This window comes from Charadrius vociferus, unplaced genomic scaffold (assembly GCF_000708025.1).
Source record: "Charadrius vociferus isolate BGI_N301 unplaced genomic scaffold, ASM70802v2 scaffold147, whole genome shotgun sequence".
In the NCBI taxonomy this organism is placed as follows: Eukaryota; Metazoa; Chordata; class Aves; order Charadriiformes; family Charadriidae; genus Charadrius; species Charadrius vociferus.
In genome coordinates, this window is record NW_009649570.1 from 7,482,448 (window position 1) to 7,504,854 (window position 22,407).

At 48.4% G+C, this 22,407-nt stretch overlaps 1 protein-coding gene across 1 annotated transcript in view; it reads right to left on the minus strand.

Moving 5' to 3' along the window:
* The window catches only part of NRP2 (neuropilin 2), a 113,986-nt gene that overhangs the window by 54,402 nt on the left and 37,177 nt on the right, over positions 1 to 22,407 (minus strand). Inside the window, exons 4-5 of the mRNA XM_009890251.1 lie at positions 20,998 to 21,175; positions 3,908 to 4,089 (exon numbers count right to left, since the gene is read on the minus strand). Of these exons, the coding sequence (XP_009888553.1) occupies positions 3,908 to 4,089; positions 20,998 to 21,175 (360 nt within the window). The remainder of the gene's footprint in view (positions 1 to 3,907; positions 4,090 to 20,997; positions 21,176 to 22,407) is intronic.

Sequence of the window (22,407 nt, forward strand, 5' to 3'; positions counted from 1 at the left end):
CTCACTGTCTGCTGGGCTTCCCAAACAGTGACCTGCCAGGAGACCTGTGTCTGCTGCCCCAAAGCCTGCAGAGGGGCCGGCCAGAGTGCAGGGGGCTGCTGTACCTGATCCTCACTGCTGTAGCTGCCACCCCTGCTGGAAAATGGCCACAGCAGCTCCAGGTCCGATGGAGGAGCACCTGTTTGGGGAGGGGGCTGCCTGGGAAGGGGTAGAGAGGAGTTATGGGGATGCCACCTCTTTGGAAAAAAAAAAAACAGGGGCTGGTCTCCTGCAGCCTCTCCCCCTCTGGCATGGACATCTGTACCTCAGTTTCCTCTTGAGAAAATCAGGAAGCACAAATATTTACACAGTGAAAGAGTCTGGGGGAGGGTGCCAACGTCTCCACTGTTAGCTGGAAACCCTTGGGAAGCATGCGGTTAGCCTGCGGCCCCCTGAGACCTACGCAAGGGATGAGGGCCAGCTCCAGCGTACAGCCCCACTCTTTGGCCACGGCAAGAGCAGGGGTAACAGGGGCCATGGCAGAGGGATCTCTGCTGAGAGAAGGAACAGAACCCTCTTTCTCACAGACTGAGCCATATGCACCAGAAATGCAAGTTATTTCTATCCTTAAGGAAGACCTTTGCGTGGCGAGGAGGGCAGACAATGTTGCCTCTTATTTATTGCTGACCTCAGCACTGGCCTTAGCTGCAGCCAGGCCAGTTCTGTGCCCCCTCTCACACAGCCAAGGTGCCTCGGGGTGGCTGGGGAAAGGGGAATTTGTGTCATATTCATACCACAGTGACTTTGAAACCTCTGCACTGTGGAGAAAGGACAATAGGCAACAGAAATCTGCAGCCTGAAGCTACCAGAGTCGAAAGGGGATGTTAGAGAGGCTGCTGGCCACTGCTGCAACCCGGCATTAGCGTTCGCAAAGGTTTCTGCTTCAGTTTTACTGGGACACCTTCCTTCTCCTCTACAAACCCTTCTGTTCCGGCTCTTCCAGGCAGCACGAGCCTTCCCAGGACTAATGGGAGACTTGTTATTCAATTCAGCATTAACCTACAGGAGTCAGGCCAGCAGCCCACAGTAATAGCAGGATCCCGGCACTGCATTATGCAGTGCCTAGCTGGAAAGCTACTCAGGAGAGGCTCTTAATTGACTACCTAATGAAGCAGCCAGCTTTTCTAGTGTGAACTTGAGGGGTAAAACACAGAGGCAAAAAATAAGGCCAAACACAAATCACAGCATAATGCTGTGAACTGGGATAAGGGTGTACTTCGTTCCAAACAGCTTGAAAGACAAATAGATAAATAGGTAAAATAACACAAGCTCCGAGCTAGGGAGAAAATCAAAGACTAAACCCAGAGTCAGGGACTGTCCTCTAGAGACAGGAGACAGACATAACTGTGTCACTGCATTAAGACAACAACAGTTTCTTCAGTGGTGCTCTTATCGCATTTGGCATCTTTGTCTACAGTTTGGCTGATACCAGCAAACACAATGATCAGGTTTTTTATAAGGAAGCTGCAGATAATCAACGTTGAGTCATGCTGGCTTTCGGCACCACCCTGAGAGGAGACTTTGATGCCCAGTGATGGAGAGCTCAGGCCAGCCCTGCCAAACTGATTCACAAAGTGAGCAGCAGGGAGGCTGGAGCAGCCAGGGCAGGCGGGCTTTTGTCAGCCCACAGACCACTGACTGATATCCATCAGGGGATTGAAGGACTGGTATGCAGTTGTTTGTATGCAGATTGCTCCTCTCTCACACCACGATAAAGGAAATTTAGCACAAGGTGTGGAAATAAATGCTGTCTTGAAAAGAGTTGGGTTTTTTAGGTCACCTTTAAGAAAGAAAGAAACTGCAGCCACGCTGCCTTTACTGATGTGGACAATGACAATCCGATGACCTTTAAAGCTGGTGACATCTTTGCCAGCTACCCTGACAGCTTAGATGGAAACTTTGCCCATGCCTGCCTGCCTGCAAACAAAAGGCAGGATTTGCTTGTACTGCGGTGGTCCCCGCAGTCAGCACTGCCCACTGCCCTCCCTGGGAACCCCGGGAGGAGGGAAACAGGGGCTGGGCAGGTAAGGTTGGCTGCGGCACCCCCATATCACAGGATCATCCCTGGTCCTGCACCAAAACCTGCCTCATCAGGCTGGATTTCGTGGGCTGTGGCTAGAAGAAAGCGTGTCTATTATTGCAGAGGATGTCTGCCTGCAAGGGGGCCTGGTGGCTAAAGGAGCCCCAACATCACTTCAGACCTGAGGGCAGCCCTGCAGGGACCTACATCAAGGGACACAAACAGGTCCAGGCTCCATTCAACATCCACTCTCTCACAGATCAGCCCTTGCTTCCTCTCCCTCCACACCAGCAGCAACAAAATCTCCTTTTCCCATGAATTCAGCCCCTCGCTGGCTCCCACCCGGGCAAAGAAGGTTCCCGCCTGCCATCCCTTCCCACAGCCACGCTCAGCCTGGCCTAGCCACCTCAGCCAGCTGGATCACTCCATGCCTCCCCGTGCCCCCATTCAGGACCCAATGTGAGGACAAGCACGACCCACCTCAGTCTGCTGGACTCAGAGGGGGTGTGTGTAGAGGGAGTGTGAGGCAAGGGAGGCTGAGGTGGGTCAGCAGTCTTCCCACCTGAACACAGGCATTCTTTGCCATCCTCTGTGTTGGCAACCAGCCTCAGCAAACCCCAATAGCCGGATGAACCACTAAACTCTTTCAGGACTAATCTGCATCCTAACCATTAACACAGCAGTGATGAGCTGGCTGCACCAGAACAGCTTGATGGCCAGTTATACAGCCCAGGCAACCACCAGCAACAGCACTTTCCTCATCCACCTGAACCTCCACATACCTCCTGTCCTCAGCATTTCACAATGAATTTGGGGAGTCCCATTCCCATCCTCTTGCAGCAGAGTCTCCACATTCATATCTCCCTGTGACCGGGTTGTGGGCTGCCCACTGCACAGCTGGGCCAGGGCCCCCTAGCACTGGTGCCTGTGCTCTCCCTGCCTTCCCTTTGAAGAGGCTGGGTAAGCCGCCCTGTTTGGCTCCTTTCTGGTTCTTCACCAGGCAAGGGCATTTTTTTTTGTACTGGATGAGATGACGTGAAGGCTGCATGTGTTTTCTTCCAATGCACCACCGAAGGAATGTGGGCACCGGGCAGGCACCCGCGTCCCTGTGCAAAGCACACTCTTGTTCCCTCAGTGCACAGGCACACCTCTCTCACCCGTGCACACACACAGCACACACAGAGTGGGTTTTATTTTCTCAAGCCTCCTTCTTCCCAGACACACAGTTCTGGCAAATATTTAGACAGAAACACTATTAAAAGGCCTTTGAGCAGCTTTCCCTTTCCTCAATAATAGTTCGGTATTAAACAGAATTATGAATAGTTCCTCTTATATCTGCCCGGAAAGGCGCCGTCTCAGCCCTTGACAGCACTGCTGACAGCAGTCCCTTGAAAACCAGAGCTCCCCAGTTACACACCCCACTTCCAGGGAGAGAAAACACAGTGTCATTGATCAGCCCTGAATTGCAACTCCACAGGAGGGGGAGCTCCATGCACTTCTAACCAAGGGACAGTCCCCACTTAGCCCTAACAAGCTCCACACATGCCAGGGAGAATACAAGAGAATGCCTTGAATACAGGAGAGCATTTAACGAGGACCTCTGCTTTTGATGCCACACTGTGATCCAAAAATGCACTATCGTGGGCCACTAACATCTTTACCTTCTTGGAAATGTGATGCAACAGAGTTGCTTAAATTTAAAAAAAAAGAAAAAGAAAAAGAAGAAAAAAGTCCTTTATCTACAGAGAGCATGCTAAAAATCATATTGAAAAGGTGGCCAAATACATCTCCTTGTGAAGATCATCATGGCAAATGGCCTGGGAGACAGGCACTGACTCAGACACTCACCTGTCTTATAGATCTCGTAGCGCAGGGAGAAGCCGGCACCTTGCCGTGCATAGTCTGAGGTGAACTTGATATAGAGAGAGGGGCCAGAAGAGATGATGGTGGGAGGTGCTATGTTCCCACAGTGCTTGCCCAGCAGGTCTGCTGCTTCACTGTCCCCATCTCGGATCTCAATGTAGTCGTACCTGTGGAGACAGGTGAAATGGCAGTAAAACCATCTGTCAGGGAGACGCTTCAGATGCCAGGAACAAACACAAAACACTTCTTTATATCTGCATATTTCACAGAACATCTTCCACACAGGTACCTGGGACTCTGTCACTCACAGCACACCACACCCTCCCCAGTACATTTTCTCCCTTTTGTCTGCCTGCCTACGTTTAAGTCACTCCCTCTGTTGTTCCTTATTTCATTAATTTATCGCACCCAAATCTACTTCAACTTCAGAGCCAAGATGCAAAATTTAGAACACAGTTTACCTCCATTTCCACAACACTCCTTCAGCAGGGGAGAAACACAGATACAACTCTTCTGGAGCTGCTCTCCTTCCCTTACCTCTCTCCTTAAGCACCATTGTGCTACTTAACACAGCTCAATTTATTCCACTGTCCAGGTGGAATTTCTCCAAGCATGCACCAAGCGTTAAACAAATAGCCAATGTTCAATCCATGTAAGCGGGTAGCTATTTTGTGCACTGTCTGACACCATACTGATCCTTTAACAAGCGTGGCCAGTACACTTAGCACTTGGACAGTAAAACTGATCCTCTTCTATAAAGTGCTAACAAAGATTTTCTGTGGATGAGAAATGCTGGGTTAAGAGCTGGGTAACCACATTCACTATTGCCTGATCCTTGTACACCCTGTAACCATAACCTGCTTTTGCTAAGCCCTACCTGGAGATGTCCTACCTGCCCACTGGCATGGCTCCTGGGCATCTGAACGGTCTTGGGGAAGAATGTGTAGGGTTGGAAGAATTGCCTCCTAATGCAGAGACAAAAGCTTGCTGCAAAGTCTGGCTGAAAGGTGAAACTCCCCCAGATTCCTTCATATTTTCTAGGCCATGACTAATGGCAAGGTAGTTATCAGGCTCTGTGTGCTGTGAAGAACGAACAGCTTTTACGTGAACATCTTGTTCTTCAGCTGCTTTCTAACACCCGCGCTCTCCCGCCCCTCTTCTCCTCTCTGGCCAGCACGCTGCTATTTACAGAAACTGCCCAGCTCTCTTCAACTGTTTATTCGCTTTCTATCAACCTGTTTGAACAACATTCTATAGCTCTTCTCACGGGGCCAGGGAGGGAAAAAGCATTTCCAGGCTGTCAGGAATCTGCCTTTCTTCTTTGTCACAAGATCTCCTGTTTGGAAATGGAGAGTTGAAAGGAGAAGTAGCTTGCTGGATACAGCAATGATCCTCATGTGACTCATTCCTGTTCTGCAAAGCACACATCGGCAGGCAACAATCTCAAAACAAACTTACAGGAACTCAGTGTGCTCCTCCACAAAGAAAGATGGCCTGGACGGCTTCAGTTTCATGCCTTTCTGGGACTAAATCAGGCTGAGAGCCAGAAGCAAAATGCCTGCGGATAAAATCCTGTCTATGCTGGACCAAGCACTCAGCTAGCTGCAATCACCCAGCCTTTAACCTCGTTACAGACTCAGTTGGCTTGGCCAAGGTGAAACCCAACCGGTCTTGAGAAGAGGCACTCACACAGGAAGAGCATTTGGCTTAGCTGGTGGGTGGACACACATCGATGTAAATGAAGATCTGTTCCCTCTGCTCTCTCCTCCGCTCTGCGCAGCTCCCTATCACCTCATGACCCCTTATTACCCTGACACCGTCCAGCAGCACCCTGCATGACCCCACTAACGTCCATCATGTGTGGCTTGATCCCACCATCTCCCTAGGGAGGAGGAACATAGAGGGCAGTGTTAGTGCTTCTTTTAAGTAGAATTTTTTCCTCCTTGTTTGTCTATTTGTTTAAAGTAGCACTGAGCAAACAGCAGGGACATTTTGTTCTCTAAATAACTACTTGGTCTCAGTGTGCTTGCAGCTCTTCCACATCTGAAGTACACATCTGTGCTGCAGGACTACCGGCTACTAGTCAAATCATGAATATGTGGCAAAAAATTAATTTGGCAAAAACATGAATGTTGGCAAAACACAGTTAATGGAGCGGATTGTAAAAGCTGCCATTTGCGTGGCACAGGCAGAGGTTAGCTGCATCCCAGGGAATCACATCTGTTTGTGCCCTCGTGGGGTTATAACTCGCCAACACAGTACGTAGCTTCAACTGCTTGACTGTAATGATCACAGCTTCCGCTGTAGCCAACACACCAAACATCCTAGCACTGTCCACATGGCTCCTCAAACCACCCAGTGCTGTAGGAGCCCTGGCAATTTCAGAAGCAAATTCTGGACCAGGAAATATTTGCTTATTGAATGGGTGAATAACTTCCAATAATACATACAATTTGGGAATATTGCAATCTGCTCATGGGCAATTTGCAAATGGAAAATTAAAAGAATGAACCTAGGAAGTAAATCATCAGGAAATATTTGCCTCTCTGAATTAAACCCTGTTTGGCTTCATCCAAGCATCTAGCTGAGCTTTCTCCTACTGGAGCTAATCCTTCATAAATCGAATGTTACAAACAACTAAAAAAGCCTCTAGGAGAAGGTCAGGGAATCATCATTGCCAAATGTAAAATTAATATAAATGCATAAGAATTTTCTTCCCTAGTTAAAAAAATCTTGGCCCAAGCCCTCTACTCCTCATGAGGCAAAACTCTCTTTCTTCAGGTCATATAAACAGTGTGAACTGGGAGACTATTAAACTCAGGAGACAACTCCTGCCCAGATGAGCAGGAGCACCTACTTCCCTCCAACACAGCAATTAAGCTTGAGGCTTTCAAAATGAACACTAAAGACGTCCGGTCCAAACTGTGCAACTTTCAAACTTCAGCAAGAACACCAGCTAATCCCCACCACAGACTCTTGGCATCATGTGCCTTAGTCGTGTCCATGCTTTGGCCCACAATCAAACAAGCTAATAAACCCCATTTTCTTCATGTTGGGTCACCAGCCATGTTAAAATCTAGTTTGGCCAGACCTTTGCTTCTGTTAAGCTTAAGCATGGTTTCCAGATTTTGTTCTTCCCGTGTGAGAAACAAGAAGAAAAATAGGAAGGAAGAAAACCCAACCCTGGAGATGCTTTCTACTCTAACCATTTTGAGATAATTATAGACTAGGGCACAGCTGGGTGGAACTCTGTCGTGGTTTAGGCCGGACTAGCCACTGAAACGAATGACAGATGTATTTACACAACGATGGCATCCACACTGTTTTGACCCGTGTCCAGCAATTGGCATTTCACTCATATAACCAAATCCATTGTTTCAGTCAACGTGTACCAACATACTTGTGGGTGCACCTCTCTGGCATTACCTCCACTGGACAAGCCGTCATCTCCAAGCTCATTTCATGGCCACTTCTCCCCATCTAGTCACTGCTGCAACAAGCCAACCATAAATATGTGAGGGTGTGGTGCAGCATCCGTAACCCACAATTACAGTCAATGGATTAACCAAGTCTTCTTGCAGGGAAGGTGGCCGCAGTTGGCTGCTCCTCCAGCAACAGGATGTTTTCAGCTGTTGCTTGAGTGGGAAGGCCAGCCCACTGGTTTGAACCCCCCCCAAACAGAGGCTTCCACTAGGAATTTTTAAGGCAGGGAAGCAAAGCTGAAGTGCTTTTAACTTCCCAGAAAATGTGGGGTTAAGAACGGAAGGAAATGCATTGCTTAGATGCTCTTCTTGGAGCTGTTTAAAAGAATTAAACGGAAAATGTATAATGCTTACAAATATTGCTGCATTTTTATTAAAGATTTTTAGTAGAAAGCGCTTTGCTGATGTTAAGAGAGCTTTTATAAACTAATTATAAAGCACTTCTAATGCCTGTATTACTCATGCTTGCTTGCTTGCTTTTTCCTCCAGTCAACCTTCTCTGCTTCCCAGTGTTTCCTTTCTATTTTCCCTAAGCCAGTTTGCTGCTGGCTCTCCATAAAAAGACTATGAAGCACAATAAAGGTAAACAAGCCCCAACTGCAGTGATTATGAGAAGGCCTCCACCTTTTCAGTCCTCTTCTGTTGTGAAATAGCTAATCTGCTCCCTGGCTATTGAGCTGTGCTGCACCGTCCCCCAAGGCCAGCACAGATCTCCCAGGTGCCCACTCCAGAAATGCTGCGACCCATTTGGGGAGCAGCACCAGAGAGCCGCGTCATTCCTCTGGGTGCTCCTTTCCTGGGGCACACAACTCAGCACAAAGCACAGTTTTGGGACTCATAATGCTCCATGCATAATCAACAAACCTATTGCCCCTCAGCCCCAGGTCCTAAGAGATGCTGAGTCTTTCCCCACTGAAACATGCTTCAAGGACGTTACAGGGACATGAGCTTAGGATGGAGAGAAATACGAACGATAAATAATATACATGTTCACAGCCATAATACAAGTCCTCCCAATACATAAACTTGTGCAAGCCTTGCTTCAAAGCCTGAGAAGGGTTGGCTCCCCAGCCCAAGCTCTGACCTAGCTGGCAACTTTCTCAGTCTCTTCGCAGAACTTATGATTTGAAGTAGGTGAGGACTCGCATGCAGCTAAGCCTGGTTTCCAATGCTCGCCAGGGCCATAGAGAGTTGCAAGGCTCTAACCTGAAGTTCCCCAATGTTTCATTTGGAGCTGTTATTTATAGGCACTTCCATGGGGTTCACGACTGCACCTGGCAATCACTAATGAAGGGATCCTCACGAGACCCTGGGAGGTGGGCAGGCAGAGAGCAGTGGTTGGCCCAAGGTCACAGAGGAAGTTTGCAGCACCGCCAAGAATAGAAGCCAGCCTTGATTAGACAGATTATTTTATATTGGAGGAGTCTGGCCTAGATAGAGAGACAAATAGGTACTGACTGCATGCCAACAGCCCCAAATTTGGGAATGCCCCATGTTGACTTGAGCCTTCGAGATCCCTGGTCTGCTTGAACCATATGTCATGCTGTCTCAAATGCATCTGCTGAGAATAGGAAGAGAAACTGCAATTCTAGTGAAATTCAGCAGGCATTAATACTCTGCAGGTAGCTGGGGGAAGTTATGGGGAACCTGCTTAGCCACAATGGCAACTAGTAAATGCAATTGTTCCCTTCGAAAAGGTGGCAGGTGGCTTATTTCTCAGAAATTGTTATAAAAAGCATAAGGTTTTTTAAACATCCTCTAAGAAAAGGCTGTTTCTTAGCAATGAAATAGCAGCTGCAGTGTAGAGATGGTTAAGAAATGGCGCACCAGCAGCTCTGTGCTTGTTTTGCAATCAAGGGGCGGCTAGAATTAATGCCCATTACATGCTGGCTGGCTTAGTCAATTTTTCTGTGTCACCACCCATCTTCATGCTCTTTCATATGCCACCTTCAAACCAAATCCTTATTTCATGGGTGGTTACGTTGTGAAAGACAAGAAAACTTTTCTATGATGTTTATACAATCTTGAGCAACTGCAGGACATACCCTTCAAAGGTTAAATTGCTGCAGAAGCTACTGCAAAACGATTTTTTTTTATAGCCGTGATAGCAGAGGCAAGCACCTCTGCTGTCTGATGAAACACGAGCAATGAAGTTTGATCTTAGCTGCCAGCCCTTAATCAGAGTAATTAATTATAAATACAGCAGATGAATTGGGTTCTCCTTTGACTTGAACTGGTTTTACACATGTGTAACCCATCATTTTAAGGGTAATCACTCCTAATTTATCCTGGGGTAAGAAGAGGATCAGTCCTCGTAGACACAGACCCTGATACAGATTTGTGCACAGACCTAAAAAGCTTGTATCACATCTAGCTTTAGCCAACTATACATCCTCTGCTTGCAGTAGAAGCAGACTCCTCACACCCAGCTTGGGATGGGATTAATTGTACTTCTGTGCTGACAACAGAGGTAGTTTAAATCACTCTTGCTGAGTGGACTTGGACTTTGAGTGGCTGAATATTGGAGAGATGAACCTGGATTTGGTCTGCAGCTTGTGGGGCTGAGGCAAAAGATGCACACAGAGCAGGCAGAGCTTGCCCTTGTTTTGCCCTGATGGAAACAACTGCCCCTGGCAACAGCAGAGAGAAACAGGCTATCATTGCTCTGAACCTGAAGGTATTTCATTGGATTTCAGTGACTAAAATGACCAAAATCCGATGGCAGTAGGGGGAGAGCCAGGCCGGTGAGGGGGGGTGTGTGTGTGTGTGGCATAAATGGTTAGGATTTCTCTGAAGTTTGTTTTGAATTTGCTGCATCCAATTAAGTCTTGTGTAATCACAGTATTGTGGGGTTTTGTAATCATTCCACACTGTGCTTTGGATTATTTTCTTATCTCCTCAAAAATCTGACCAGAATTTCTGAGAAATGAGAAAAATCCAGTCATCCAGTCAAAAAAAAGAAAAAGACAAAAGAGAGACAGAGAGGGAAAGAAAATAACCCTAACAGATTGGAAAACTTCTTCAAAAATGCCTTGAAGACAAAAAATGGAAACTACAAATAGCCTCCATTTATATTCCTTGGGTTGTTTTCACCCCCGTACAAGCACCACTGATGGGAAGAGGCTTTCAACAGTTACTGCTAACTTATCGGGGGGTGGGGGGTGTTGTGTTTGTGTGCTGTATCCAAAATACATCTTGCAAAGGGAAGAATAAAACATAGCTGCAAACTGCTCCTGTGGCAAGTTCTGATTCAAAAGGGAATTTCAGCTCCTAGCATGCTGCTGCCCCCCCTGAGACAGGAGAGCAAAGGCTCCCCCGCGCTTTGCCGTTCATCCTCGGGCTGCCTTCTTCAAGCTGCGTTGCCAGATAGCTGTGGAAAGGCGCGTTGGAGTAGAGAAGTGCTCTCATCTGGGGCATGTCTGGAAAACCGTTCATTATATAAGAAAACAAGATGTGCTAATGTGCACTTTAGGGGTTTTCTGCAGGCTGTTGTTCAGGAGTTACACATGGCTGTTAATTTTATTTCTGTCTCCAAAACCATCTCTATAAATTCCTCACCCTTCTATCTTTAGCTACAGGGGTCTTTTGTTGCAAGATGTTTTTGGTATTCTTTGGGGGGAAAAATTATGGTGAAACTAGGAATAAAATATATGAAGCGTGTTAAGAATAGCCCCCCTTTCCATGGCATCCTGCCTTCTGTTGCTGCTCTATGGGAACTGAAGCAACTCACAACCTTTTCATACCCCAAAATGCAGGACACTTGAGAAACTGCATTTGCACTTTCCTCCTTCTGCTACAATCCATCTGTGGAAAAAATTAGACTTTGGTTTCTATGTCATTTTCCTGTCACCACTCACAGGCACTTGATCACTAAGAGAAAGGAAAAAAAATTGATATAATAAAAGATAACAACCACAAGAGGAAAATTTACTGCTGAAAAGCAGCAAAGCAGGCAGAAGGCAGGGGGCAAATGTCCACTTTGCTGTCTTTGCAGTGAGGGGAACAGGTTTTCATCTCTTGACAGGATCCAGTGCCCGACAGTCCAGGCAATAGATAGAGACCAGTTTGGGCCAGGCTGGCTCCAGTGGCTGAAGGTCTGGGGACTGGCTGGTGGGTGTTGGTGAGGATTAGGGGATGCTCACATGCTCTTCTGTGCCAGCCCCATTCCCCAAGGAAAACAGCCTCCACAGAGCAGTAGTGAGGGATGTCCCATCACACCTCACTGACATGGTATCAGTCATGGCCTTAGACACAACATGCCGTGAAGAACGAAAGAGCTGGTAATAACTGGGATCAGATGGGAGCTTTGCAGCTCAGCTTTCCACCTATCACTCATTTGCACTGGCTTTTCTCAGCACAAAACCGAAACAAACACCTCATTAAGCACCAATTGTATAAAGGAGATTGCAAGAACAGAGCCCAGACCAGCCCACCCTCATGCTCCTGGCTGCCTACATCCCTCGTTAATGACCAATGGCATCCCCAGAACTGGCCCACCATGGGATGGCTTTCTGACCCCGCAGCTTCTCAACACAGCCTGTTCACAGCCCAGCTCCTGCCTTAGCCGATACACAAGTAAACAAAGCTTTGCCGCCAAGGCTGGCCTGCAACCTCCTCTATTTGTGCACTTCCACAACAAGCTGACTGTGCCAGCTTGTAGTGAGAGCGGTTTCTGGGGCAAACAGCACATCAAACCTGCCTGATCCCACCTTGCATGCTGTGTAGGTAGCACAACATCTCCTCTCCCCTTCTCCCCCAAAAATATGGGCACTTGCAGCTCAAGAGCCATCTGAATCACACCTCACCGAGGGTCTGAGCATAATCAATGCCTGGACGAGGATGAACACTGTGCTGTGCACACTTCATGCCTTGCTGCATGTTTGCATGGGTCTCGGAGGCAGAAGTATCTATCTTAGGTGTGGGAGGAATTAGCTGCTCACAGGGGCTGGTCTGGTACCCCTGAAGGTGAGCTCAGCCCTGCCTGGGACAGCAGGTCGGAGAGGCAGCCCTATGGAGACAGAAGAGAGAGGCAGAGACGAGGGAGTTGGCCACTGCAGGAAGCTGGTTGGTACCCTTTCTCCTTCATGCACTCTGGGAACAGGGGGATGGGAGCGTCTCTGTTTCTCCCACAAACAAGGGCCCTGCCACTGCTTCGTTTGGGAAGATTTTCTTTGAAGCAACCTTTTGTGTCACCCTCTCGCTCAGCCACGGCAGTGCATCTGCTTTGTCCTGCCAGCTCAGCCATGGAGTGTTTACAAGCCTCCCTCACCCTTCCAGGCTGTGGTTCAGCTCCATTGACACTGAAGGCAACAGACTCCTCTCTCGGCGTGTGATGAATCAATTACTTCCTCTGACACTCTATTACTATAGCCCTTACATCTCCAGATTGCAGATGAAAAGACAGGCTGAGAAGGGGGACAGGGAAGGGGAGAGGTCTCCTGAGGTCTCCTTCAATTGAGTTGTCGGACATCTGAAGAAATCCCCATCTACCATATTTAAAGACACAGAGAGATGTTTTGCTCCTGAACCGCAGAAAAATCAGAAGGTTTTCACAAAAGAAAACCGAAGAAATCAAATGGGTCAAAAAAACTTCAACAAGATGCAGTGAACGTAGATCAATGGTGAGTCAGTCCCCTCTGCTGATAGAGATCCCAGACCTTATTCCTGCCCATGATTATCAGCCAAACATCAGCATTACCAAAGGCACAACTTGTGAGAGCCAGGCATTACACCTTCCCTTTTCACTGCAAAATAACAATGTAAATGAAACCTCACATCAACACTCACAAAAGAGGAAGGAAGCTGAGCACATGCTTCAAACTCCTGTGCTGGCGGCAGGGGGATCCTACTCCTTGTTGGACATCCGTCAACAACCCCAGCTCTGAGGGTTCCCTGGGGCTTTCTAATACGTTGAGCACTTCCCATGCAAACACCCTGCACGCGGCACAACCTCGGCAGGCACGGGGCTGAGCGCAGGGGCTCTCCCACCGCCAGTGGGCAAGTGCTACCTGTCTCAGCAAAAGGGGACCCCACCTTAAAAAACAGGGGTGCACCCTTCTTCACACCGACAGCAGTATCTTCTGTACCTCTGCAAGAAGCGATGTTTGGGGCAGCCACAGCACAGACACAGAGCAACTGCCCTGCAAGTTTCCGTGCCATTTGTAACAGGCATACAATTTCTGCTGTCAGACCCCTCTGCTTCTAGCAATTTATTAAACACTAATATCTCCATGTCTGACCCAGTGCTACTTTAAAACCACCACCATACTACTGGACTGTGATTGCTCTGCAACACTGTATGTAGATCTCAAGAATTCCTTGGTATTTGGGAGGAAAAAATCCCAACAAAACCCCCCAGGTTATTCACTTTCTGATGATCTATGGATCTACTTGCTAAGCCAGCATAAGGAAGGCTTTCTATGGTGTGTTTGAACTGATATATCAAAGACAGTTGCTTAAAACATCCTAGCTGTGATTAGTAGACCATGACTGCTATTAACTTATAAGGAATTCCAGGATCACCAGACTGTGGTTTGCAACATATTATTACATTGCCATTCAATGGTGGTGTGGAGCCACTTGATTTAAAGAAAACGGAGAACTAGTCTCAGACTAAAAACTAACCTCCCCCAATTCTTTCAAATAAGCTCTGTGCTGAGCTCTGGCCAAAAGCAACCAGAAATTTCTTCTGTTTTCAGTCTGTTCTTTGCAGTCTGTTCTTTTTATTTTGCATTCATATTTAATTGCAGAATTCACACCCGGCCAGAAAAGGCTGGGAATGAACCAATCGTCGTCTGCAGTGCTCTGACCTGCTCCTGTGTGATGCTGCTACGCAGCAGCCTTTGGAGGGGAGTGTGCAATGCACTGTTGCTATCTAGACTGAGTTTTATGCCCGCAGATGCCCAGGTCTTCTTTTCTTTATAGGGTGAGGAATTTAAAGTGATTTGTCAAAGCAGGAGCAGTAAATCGATAGCAGGGAAGGGGAAGAACCCAAATCTCACAACTCCCAGCCCTAATATCGCTGGCAAGTCTGCCACTCCCCTGTTACAGCCTGACAATAGGGATGATACCCATTAAAAAGGCTGCATGTAGCTAAGGCAAACAGTTGCTCATTAAAAGCCTAAACCAGTTCCTATGGAAATCAAGGTAAAACCTCCTGCTGCCTTACTGGGCTTTGCATCTGGTCCTTAACAAAAAAAAAAAAAAAAAGGATATTTTTTTTTATATCATTCTGACACTCTCCTTACATTCACTAAACCTTTTAACTCCTGCATCCAGACAGCAAACCCATGACATCGAAGAGCACTGCTAACCCTGCTGTGTGATGGAAAAAAAGTGACAGAGACTAATATCCCCACAGACATTTAGGCTCCTAAGACCCACCTGTTTGGGATGAACCTCTGTGAATGGTGTCACCTAGTAAGACAGAGTACTGTTGCAAAGACAGCCAAGGGTCTTGGGCTCTTTGCTGTAAGCATGAGCATCTCAGTGCTGTGGTTATTATCAGGCCATTTCAGTGGGATTGCTCTACTACCATCCTATGGCATCTGCACTAAGCGGGATCAGCAAAGATGCAAGACGCTTAGAGCTTGAGCGTGGCTTGCACTGCACACGCACAAAAGGCACATGTTTCTGGCACTTTTAGCTGGCTTCTGAACCCAGTTAGTGAGGAGTCACCATAGGCAACCCTGTGCTCACTCCCTCCCCAGACACTGCGGGGGACCCACGTGTCCTGCTCCCTCCCTTGCTGACCAGAGAGGCTGAGTAAGAAGAGAGTACATCATCACCTCCTCCTCCTCACTAGCAGGAAGGAGGGGGAGAGGTCTCTGTCTCTAATGCTATTGTTCCCAGTGTCACCAGCTGGCCCCCAATTTGTCATCATGCCAGCAGGAAACAAGGTGCAAAACCAGATCTGACTCCTACGCACCGGATATTGGTGAGCCGGCTGGACATAGGAGACACCAGGAGAGTGCCTTTGGGGCCATCACCTTCTGCAGAGCCTGGACTTGGCCTGTTCCTCTGGGGAGAGGCTCCAGGGCATAGGGAAGCACAGTCGTGGATTGAGCAGAGCTCTCACAGCTCTGTGGATGGGCAGCAGAGGAGAGAGACGCAAACAACCTTGAACTGTTAACTCATGCACTGGTCGAACGCCGTCACAACTAACACATTCATTGATGTCTCATTTCGGAAAATGACCTGGGCTTGACGGGAATTATGAACCATACAGCGGATGCTGGACAGAGTTAAAAAATAGTAGAAGCTCATTTGAAGACAAGTTGAGCTGCAGTGTCACGTTACTCAGACTGAATTATTTCCTGTACGTTAGAAATGTTGCTTCTGGCTACCCATGCCACAAATGTATGAGCAAGCAAATGCCTTCCTTAACATCTCATCTTTGACTTCCCCTCTCTGCAAAGCTAAAGCTCGACTCCCCCAATGTTGCTGGGCATGCAGTCACTTCCCCTTGCATCCCAGCAAAGAACCCTTCCAAGCCCTGACGGTCTGTAGTGCTTCAAAAGTATTTCTCTTTTCTAAGCATTTTTCCCAATCTCAAGATGAACTGCATTGTTTCTAAAATGTTTACTAATAAGCTAATTATGCATAATTTTCAAAGCATTCACTAATTAGCTGTCCATAATTGCTGCCTCATCTACTCTTAACCTTCGCTGATGGAAGGATGGCTTCTTGCAATATTATGCTCTTGTCTGAAGGAGATGGTCAAGAGAGGCAGGCTGAATACTGCAGCCACCAGCTGCCTGCCTGTCTGTGGGCACTGGGGCTGGCTGCAGCTCCCCCAGCCGCCTGAGCAAGGGACTCAGGCCAGCATCTCTGCTGCTCTCTAGGAAGGATGCAGAGCTGTTTTGTTCTGGTGCCCAGCTTCCTGGAAGCACACAAGATGGCCATGCTGCCATAAGAGGCCTTCGCTGGCCAGCCGAGCCCACATGCCTCACCCTTTGTACTGTGGCCCAGGAACACCAGCATGTTACTGCCAGTGTCCCCTGGCAAGCAGCGCCCTGCAAGACAGGCACTGAGAGCGTGGTGTTTTCCCTTGCCAAACCTTGGTCCCCTCTGCCCTTCAGGCTGGGAGCGGGGGTATCTCCTGCCATGCCTGCCCGGTATCCAGCACACACCAAGATGCTGAACTTGGTTCAACTCTTTTGGCACCACCGTGTCACTTATGAGGTCACAGTGACAACCAGCCACATAAATTTCCTCATTACGGTGGCCCCAGTTCCTGTTTCTGGAAACCCCCAGGGCTTGACACAGGGAGCCAAAGGCAGGAGGAAGAGACTGACTGCAGCTCTGGGCTGTCTCCAATTTGTCAGCTCCTGCCTGTTTTTTGGAGCCACGGGCCCCTGTCTCCAGAGACTTTTGCCAGCATTTGGCATGTGCCACCAGAGGGGGCTGCGAGCCACAGCAGCGGTCCCCCAAATCCTTCCCCGGCAGCAATCCCACAGATTGCAACCCAGTTGCAGCATGTGTTAGAAAGGGCTACAGAAAAACCCACTGGTGCAGTCTGATTATCAGTTGGGTTTTTTTTTTTAAAAAAAGAAATAACGGTCCTCTGGTACAGATGTTATGACTCAGCTGAAAGGTCTTCTGCTTGCAGAGTGAGCCCGAGCCCGTCTGCTGCAGTCTGGGAGGGAGTGTGCCCCTGCCATGTGTGTACAGCGAGTGCGGCGGGGAAGGGAAGAGCCATTAGCCAATCTCAGGAGGGAGCTTTTAATGGTCCGAAGAGAAGCCCTGCCGTGGGAGGGAGGCATGAATGGAAAAGGTGGTTATAAATGCAGTGATTCACACAGAGCTGAAGTGTCTGACTTGGATTTTCCAAGCAAGTAGCACAGACAGAACGGCAAAATGGCAATCAGGAAGGAGCGGGCAGCTTGACTATGCAACTGTGCGAGCCGGGGGCCAGCCAGCCCTATTGTACACCTATTGCAAATGGTTCAGGTTGCTCCTGGGATCACAAATAAATCCTGGCATGCACAAGGCTGCCCAGCTACCACCATGCCATGCAGAGAGTGGAAACATTTTGCCACAGCAGCGTGCTCTTTTCCACTGGATCCCACTTCCCTGTTCAAAGAGCAGACACTGATGGCGCAGGGCTGCAGTGCCCGAGCAACAGCAACACGGAGAGGAAGAAACAGCAAGCAGACACGCTATTACAATTATTTCCGAGTAGTTTGGTGGGTCTTTTACAGGAGCAAACTTCCCTTTTGGCTCTGCCCTTACTGCTGTGGCCCCACGGCTGCAGGACAGTGCAAACGACAGCCCGGGTCCCATACTCCCTATCACAGCGTGCCCACCCTCCCGCAACAGGGATTGCTGCTGTGCTGGCACACAAGAGCCATGACAGCAGGAGGAGGGCAGTTTTCTTAACCTGAAGTGCCTTCCCAAGGCAAGGTGCTTCCTCAGAGCACATATGAAGCAGAGAGAGAAATATGTTCTGGGACTTCAGTTACACCCAATTACTCCTTTCATGACGATGATAGCGGGGGTGCAGTTACTTCTTAATGCAGCTGGACACAGCCAAAAAAATATAAGCCCAGATGTGCCTCCAGAAAAACAATAGCAACAATCAGCACTGAGCAGCTGCCCCTGGCTGCCACCTCCATGCTCCATCCCTGGATGATGCTCCCACCTCCATGCCGGGAGGGCCAGCTGCTGAAGCCGCTCTGCGCAGCCAGCTCTCACTGCTTCATCGTCCGGGCAGCACCAGGTACGCAGCCCCTTTCCGGCCAGCTGCCCGGCAAGGGGAAATCACTGACCTTTCCGCAGAAGTCCCCAGGGTGCCAGGCACTGTACAAAACACAGGAAGAAATACCTCCCGTCCCAAAGGGAAATCTGAAACAGATCCAAGGAAGGCCAGAAAGGACACAGTAAAACTAAGAAGACTTTTGCAGATATTTTTGTAGGCCTTAGAATGGGTTTTAGGAATGTAAATGTTATGCTTTATGAGGGAGAAACTTTAGCCTAATAAGGTAAAATGAAATGTCGAAGGAAGAAGCAACAGAGGAAGGGGTTATGGTGTTTACCTCTGGCAGCTGGAAGCACAGACCAGCCCCGCTCCTGCTGCAATAGCTGCCAGGTAGCAATACCAGAGTAGCAGGAACCCTGCCTGCCCAGAGACAGAGTGCTACAATGGGATTCAGCAGCCTGCCACCTTTATGTGAATGTGCTCTATATTAATGATCAGATGTCAAAAGAAGGGCTCTGCCCTGAGACTGTATTTCTTTGATGCTGAACTCCTGTTCCTGTTAAGGTTCCCACCTGCAGCTACAATAAGGCCTTTGCTTCTTCATAAAATGCCCTCTGACACTCAAATGAGATTTATTACTAGATGGTCACTTATTAGTACTGCTTAATGCCCAAGCATTACACAGTGTTAATACTTGTCTCCTTCTGGTAGGTCACTTTAAAAAAATTTTTAAAATCTCCTTCCTATCAATTTCTTTCAGGCAGTGTTTATCACACACTGTTTTCATTTGTTTGGTTATTCTTCATATAAAGCACTGTCTATGAAGTTCTTTCAAATCCAATCCTTTGCAGTGCTGGCTCTGGGGAGCAGGCACCCAAAGTCAGCTTGCCTCCCAGCTCATACCTGTGGCCAGCAGAAGCCCAAGTGCACTGTAGATGAACCCTGTTTCACTTGCACACAGACAGCAGCTGGAGGGATACAGATGCAGACAAACTTCACTTTCAGGAGAGGTTTGATGTTAATACCTGGTTTCTAGAGACCAGCATTGCCGCAGGAGTTGAACTGAATCAGAGACCCTGACAAACCCTCTACCATTCATGTCCCACATGGGGGACCAAAACCCTCCAACTCAAACCTTTCTGCTTTAACTAAAGGCTCCCTCATGCATGTACATGCAGAAAGGGAAAGGGCAAGACCACGTAGCAGCCACTCAGAACATCTGCCACAATAAAGTAGATAGCAGCAAAGGGACAACATCTCTAACACTCAGGCAGCCCCTCCAGTACGTACCACCTGCAGCTCGGGACCAGACCCTGCTCTCTCACAGGCAGCAAAACACGGCAAAAACTGTCTATGGTGCTCAGAGCTAAAACTGGCAGGTTCCTACATGTGGAGGAAAAGCCAGGTGCCTGTGGGGGTTTCTGGCTCTCTGAACAACCTGGCTTTGCTTGCCCAAGACCTTGGAGAGGCAGAAGCTGGAGTTCCTCCTGCCCAGCTCAACCCCTGCCCTGCCCAATACATATCGCATACACTGCAGACTGCAAATATAGGCCTATAAAGCTTTTATTACTGGGAATTGGGGGTAACTGCATTAGCTATGAGAAGGCTATACAGTTCAGCCTGTACAAACAATAATAAAATCTGATATCAACCATCATTCTGACACACACTGACAAGGCCTTGTTGTGTTCATCTATGCCCACATTAAGCCTCTCTCTACCTTCTCCCCTCTCTAAACACAGGCCTGATCCTGCAAAGTGCTAAATGCCTTACACACACAGTGACTTCAGGGAGAGTTCATGGTGCTCGAAGCCTTATTAGCCCAGGCTTTATCTGTAGGGGGTGATGAGATCCCCAGTGACATCAATCAGCACACCTTCATTAAAGTTAGAGGAGCTACGCTGATTTATGGTAGCTGAGGATCCAGCTCTACACTTCATAACCTTCAATACATCATCAAACCCACGCTGAATTCTTTGTTCTCCACAGGACTGATTCTACAGCCCCATAAATGCTTCCCCTGTCCCTCTGTCCTCTTTGAAAACAGAGTTCCCCTCTCCACATATAACCCCCTTTTAATCAACAGGACCAGTGTGTCTGGCAAGACTGCTGTGTCAGGCCTGTTTTAGGAGACCCCAAGCTCCTTCACAGCTCAGGCTTCCCTGTAGCTGGCTATGGATTCCACATTAAACACACAGGTTTATACGTCTGCTGAGACCATGTTATTAACTCAGCCATTTATGGTGCCCTTTGATGCTGTTAATTATTCTTTACTAGCTGTTAATTGTTTTTCCCGGACATCTAGTTTCCGAGTCCCTTCTTAGAAGAAAAGAGAAGAAGAAAAAAAGGCAAACAAAACCAAACCCCCAGTTTACCAAATGCAGCAGAATAAGCACTGTGGAGAGTCAGATCCAGCCCAAACAGCTTGGACCCCCAAGCCCCCAGCCTCACATGGTCCAAGCCTGGGTCTCCAACCCTAGGGCTCTCTACAGCATACCTCTGCCTATTTACACTCCAGGAAATTGCTCTGCTCTCCCAGCACAGTTTAAGAGGACAGCAAGGCCACTTTGACACAGAGGAAAAACAAGCTGTCTCCGAACCAAAGTCAAACTCAGGTTGAAAGCCAGTTAGCTCTTGCTTTCAGGTGATATCAGGCTGAGTTAAGAACCACCAGTTCAATCCAGACTAGGCTCATCCTATATGACCAAAGTAGCACCTTATAACCACCCAGTCAGTAGAGGTACACTTGCCCCTGGAAGGCAATGAGACTCAGTGCTACAGGGGCTCAGGACAATGCTTGTTTTCACATGCAAGGATGCATGAGGTCCATACTGCTAGGCAAAAGTGGGAAGAGGAGGTGACTATGTACTAGAGAGAAAGAGGAAGGCTCTTACTTGCAGTCGTGTTTTTCAATTTCAAAGTGAGGGTTGAAGTTGAGGATAATCTTCTGGTTGGATTCAGGGGCGTAGATGACCCACTCGCAGTTCTGGTGGGAGGGGTAGTCATTGGGGTACCCTGGCGAGGTGATGTACCCAGCATCCTTGGAGTTCAGGCGGCCCCCGCATGGCTGAGCTGCAGAGACACAGAAGGGAACAAGGCATTGAAATGGGTTCTGGGCATCAGCCGCACATAGCCAGTCCCTCCAGGCCACTGCTATGGGTGGTCTGATAAAAGCCATTCTCCTGGGCATCAATATCCATTTGGTACTCTAATATTTCACATTAATCTCTGGGCAAGGGCAATTATTCTACACAACAAACCTACCCCTTTGCCCCTTCACCTCCTGCCACACTTACATACCACATTTCACGCAGACCAGAAAAAGAAAGTTGCCAAGGCAATTACCGAGCCATAAAGTAAGAGATAGATTGATATCAGATCATCTGGAGCCACCTCATTTTATTCCTTCTTTTGCTTCCTTTGGAAGCTGCTATGTGGCAGTGTCCCACAGCTGCCTCAAGAGACACCAAGATTTGGATGCATACAACCCTCGATCCAGTTGCAGGAGTGGAGAAAGCTTTGCCGTTCCCGTGGAAGGAAACTGAGACACAGTGGGGCTGATGGCAAGCCCAAGCCCACCCGCGTGGCCGGTGGCAGACCTGAGGACAGAGTCCAGCTCTCCTGGCCCTGGCCCACAGCCCCACAACAGCCCTTCTCTGTTTGCTGTGCTCTCCCTCCCCAACCCCGCCTGCTCCCACCACCCCATCTCAGCAGACTGGCCTCCCAAAACCTTTCAAGCTAACACAGCCGTTGGAATTGCAGACATGGATAATCAGCAGTGGTGGTTTTGTGGGGCTAGCCCACAAATGGCTGGCAACAGCTGCATGGTGAGCAGAGGAAGCACTCTGAGCTTTGGGTTAGAAAAGGCCCTGGAGGGTGATTTCATCTTCAAAAAAAAACATTTAATCTCATGAACACTGCAAATCAAATTTATTATTGCATTACTTGCTGGGAGGAAAATCTGCATCATAGGGTCAATTGATAACGCACTACAAATCCCAACAAAGTCCCTTTCTCCACAGGGCCCCTATCGCATGCCACTCACTGTCCCCCTCCCCTGCCACCACCCCATCCCAGCACCATGACCCCACAGGCTACCACAGCTGCCCCTGGAAGACAGTATTGCCTCCTCACACCCAGCAAAACAGGCAAAAGCCAGCAAACTGGGCAAAACCCAGAAAAACCCTAGGTCCCTCCACAGGCCAAGCTGGCAAGAACACAGGATGATTCCAGTCCATGTTGCAGAAAGGCTTTCCCTTCCCTGTTGATAAGCAATAGGGTACCTGGAACAGAAACCCTCGTGG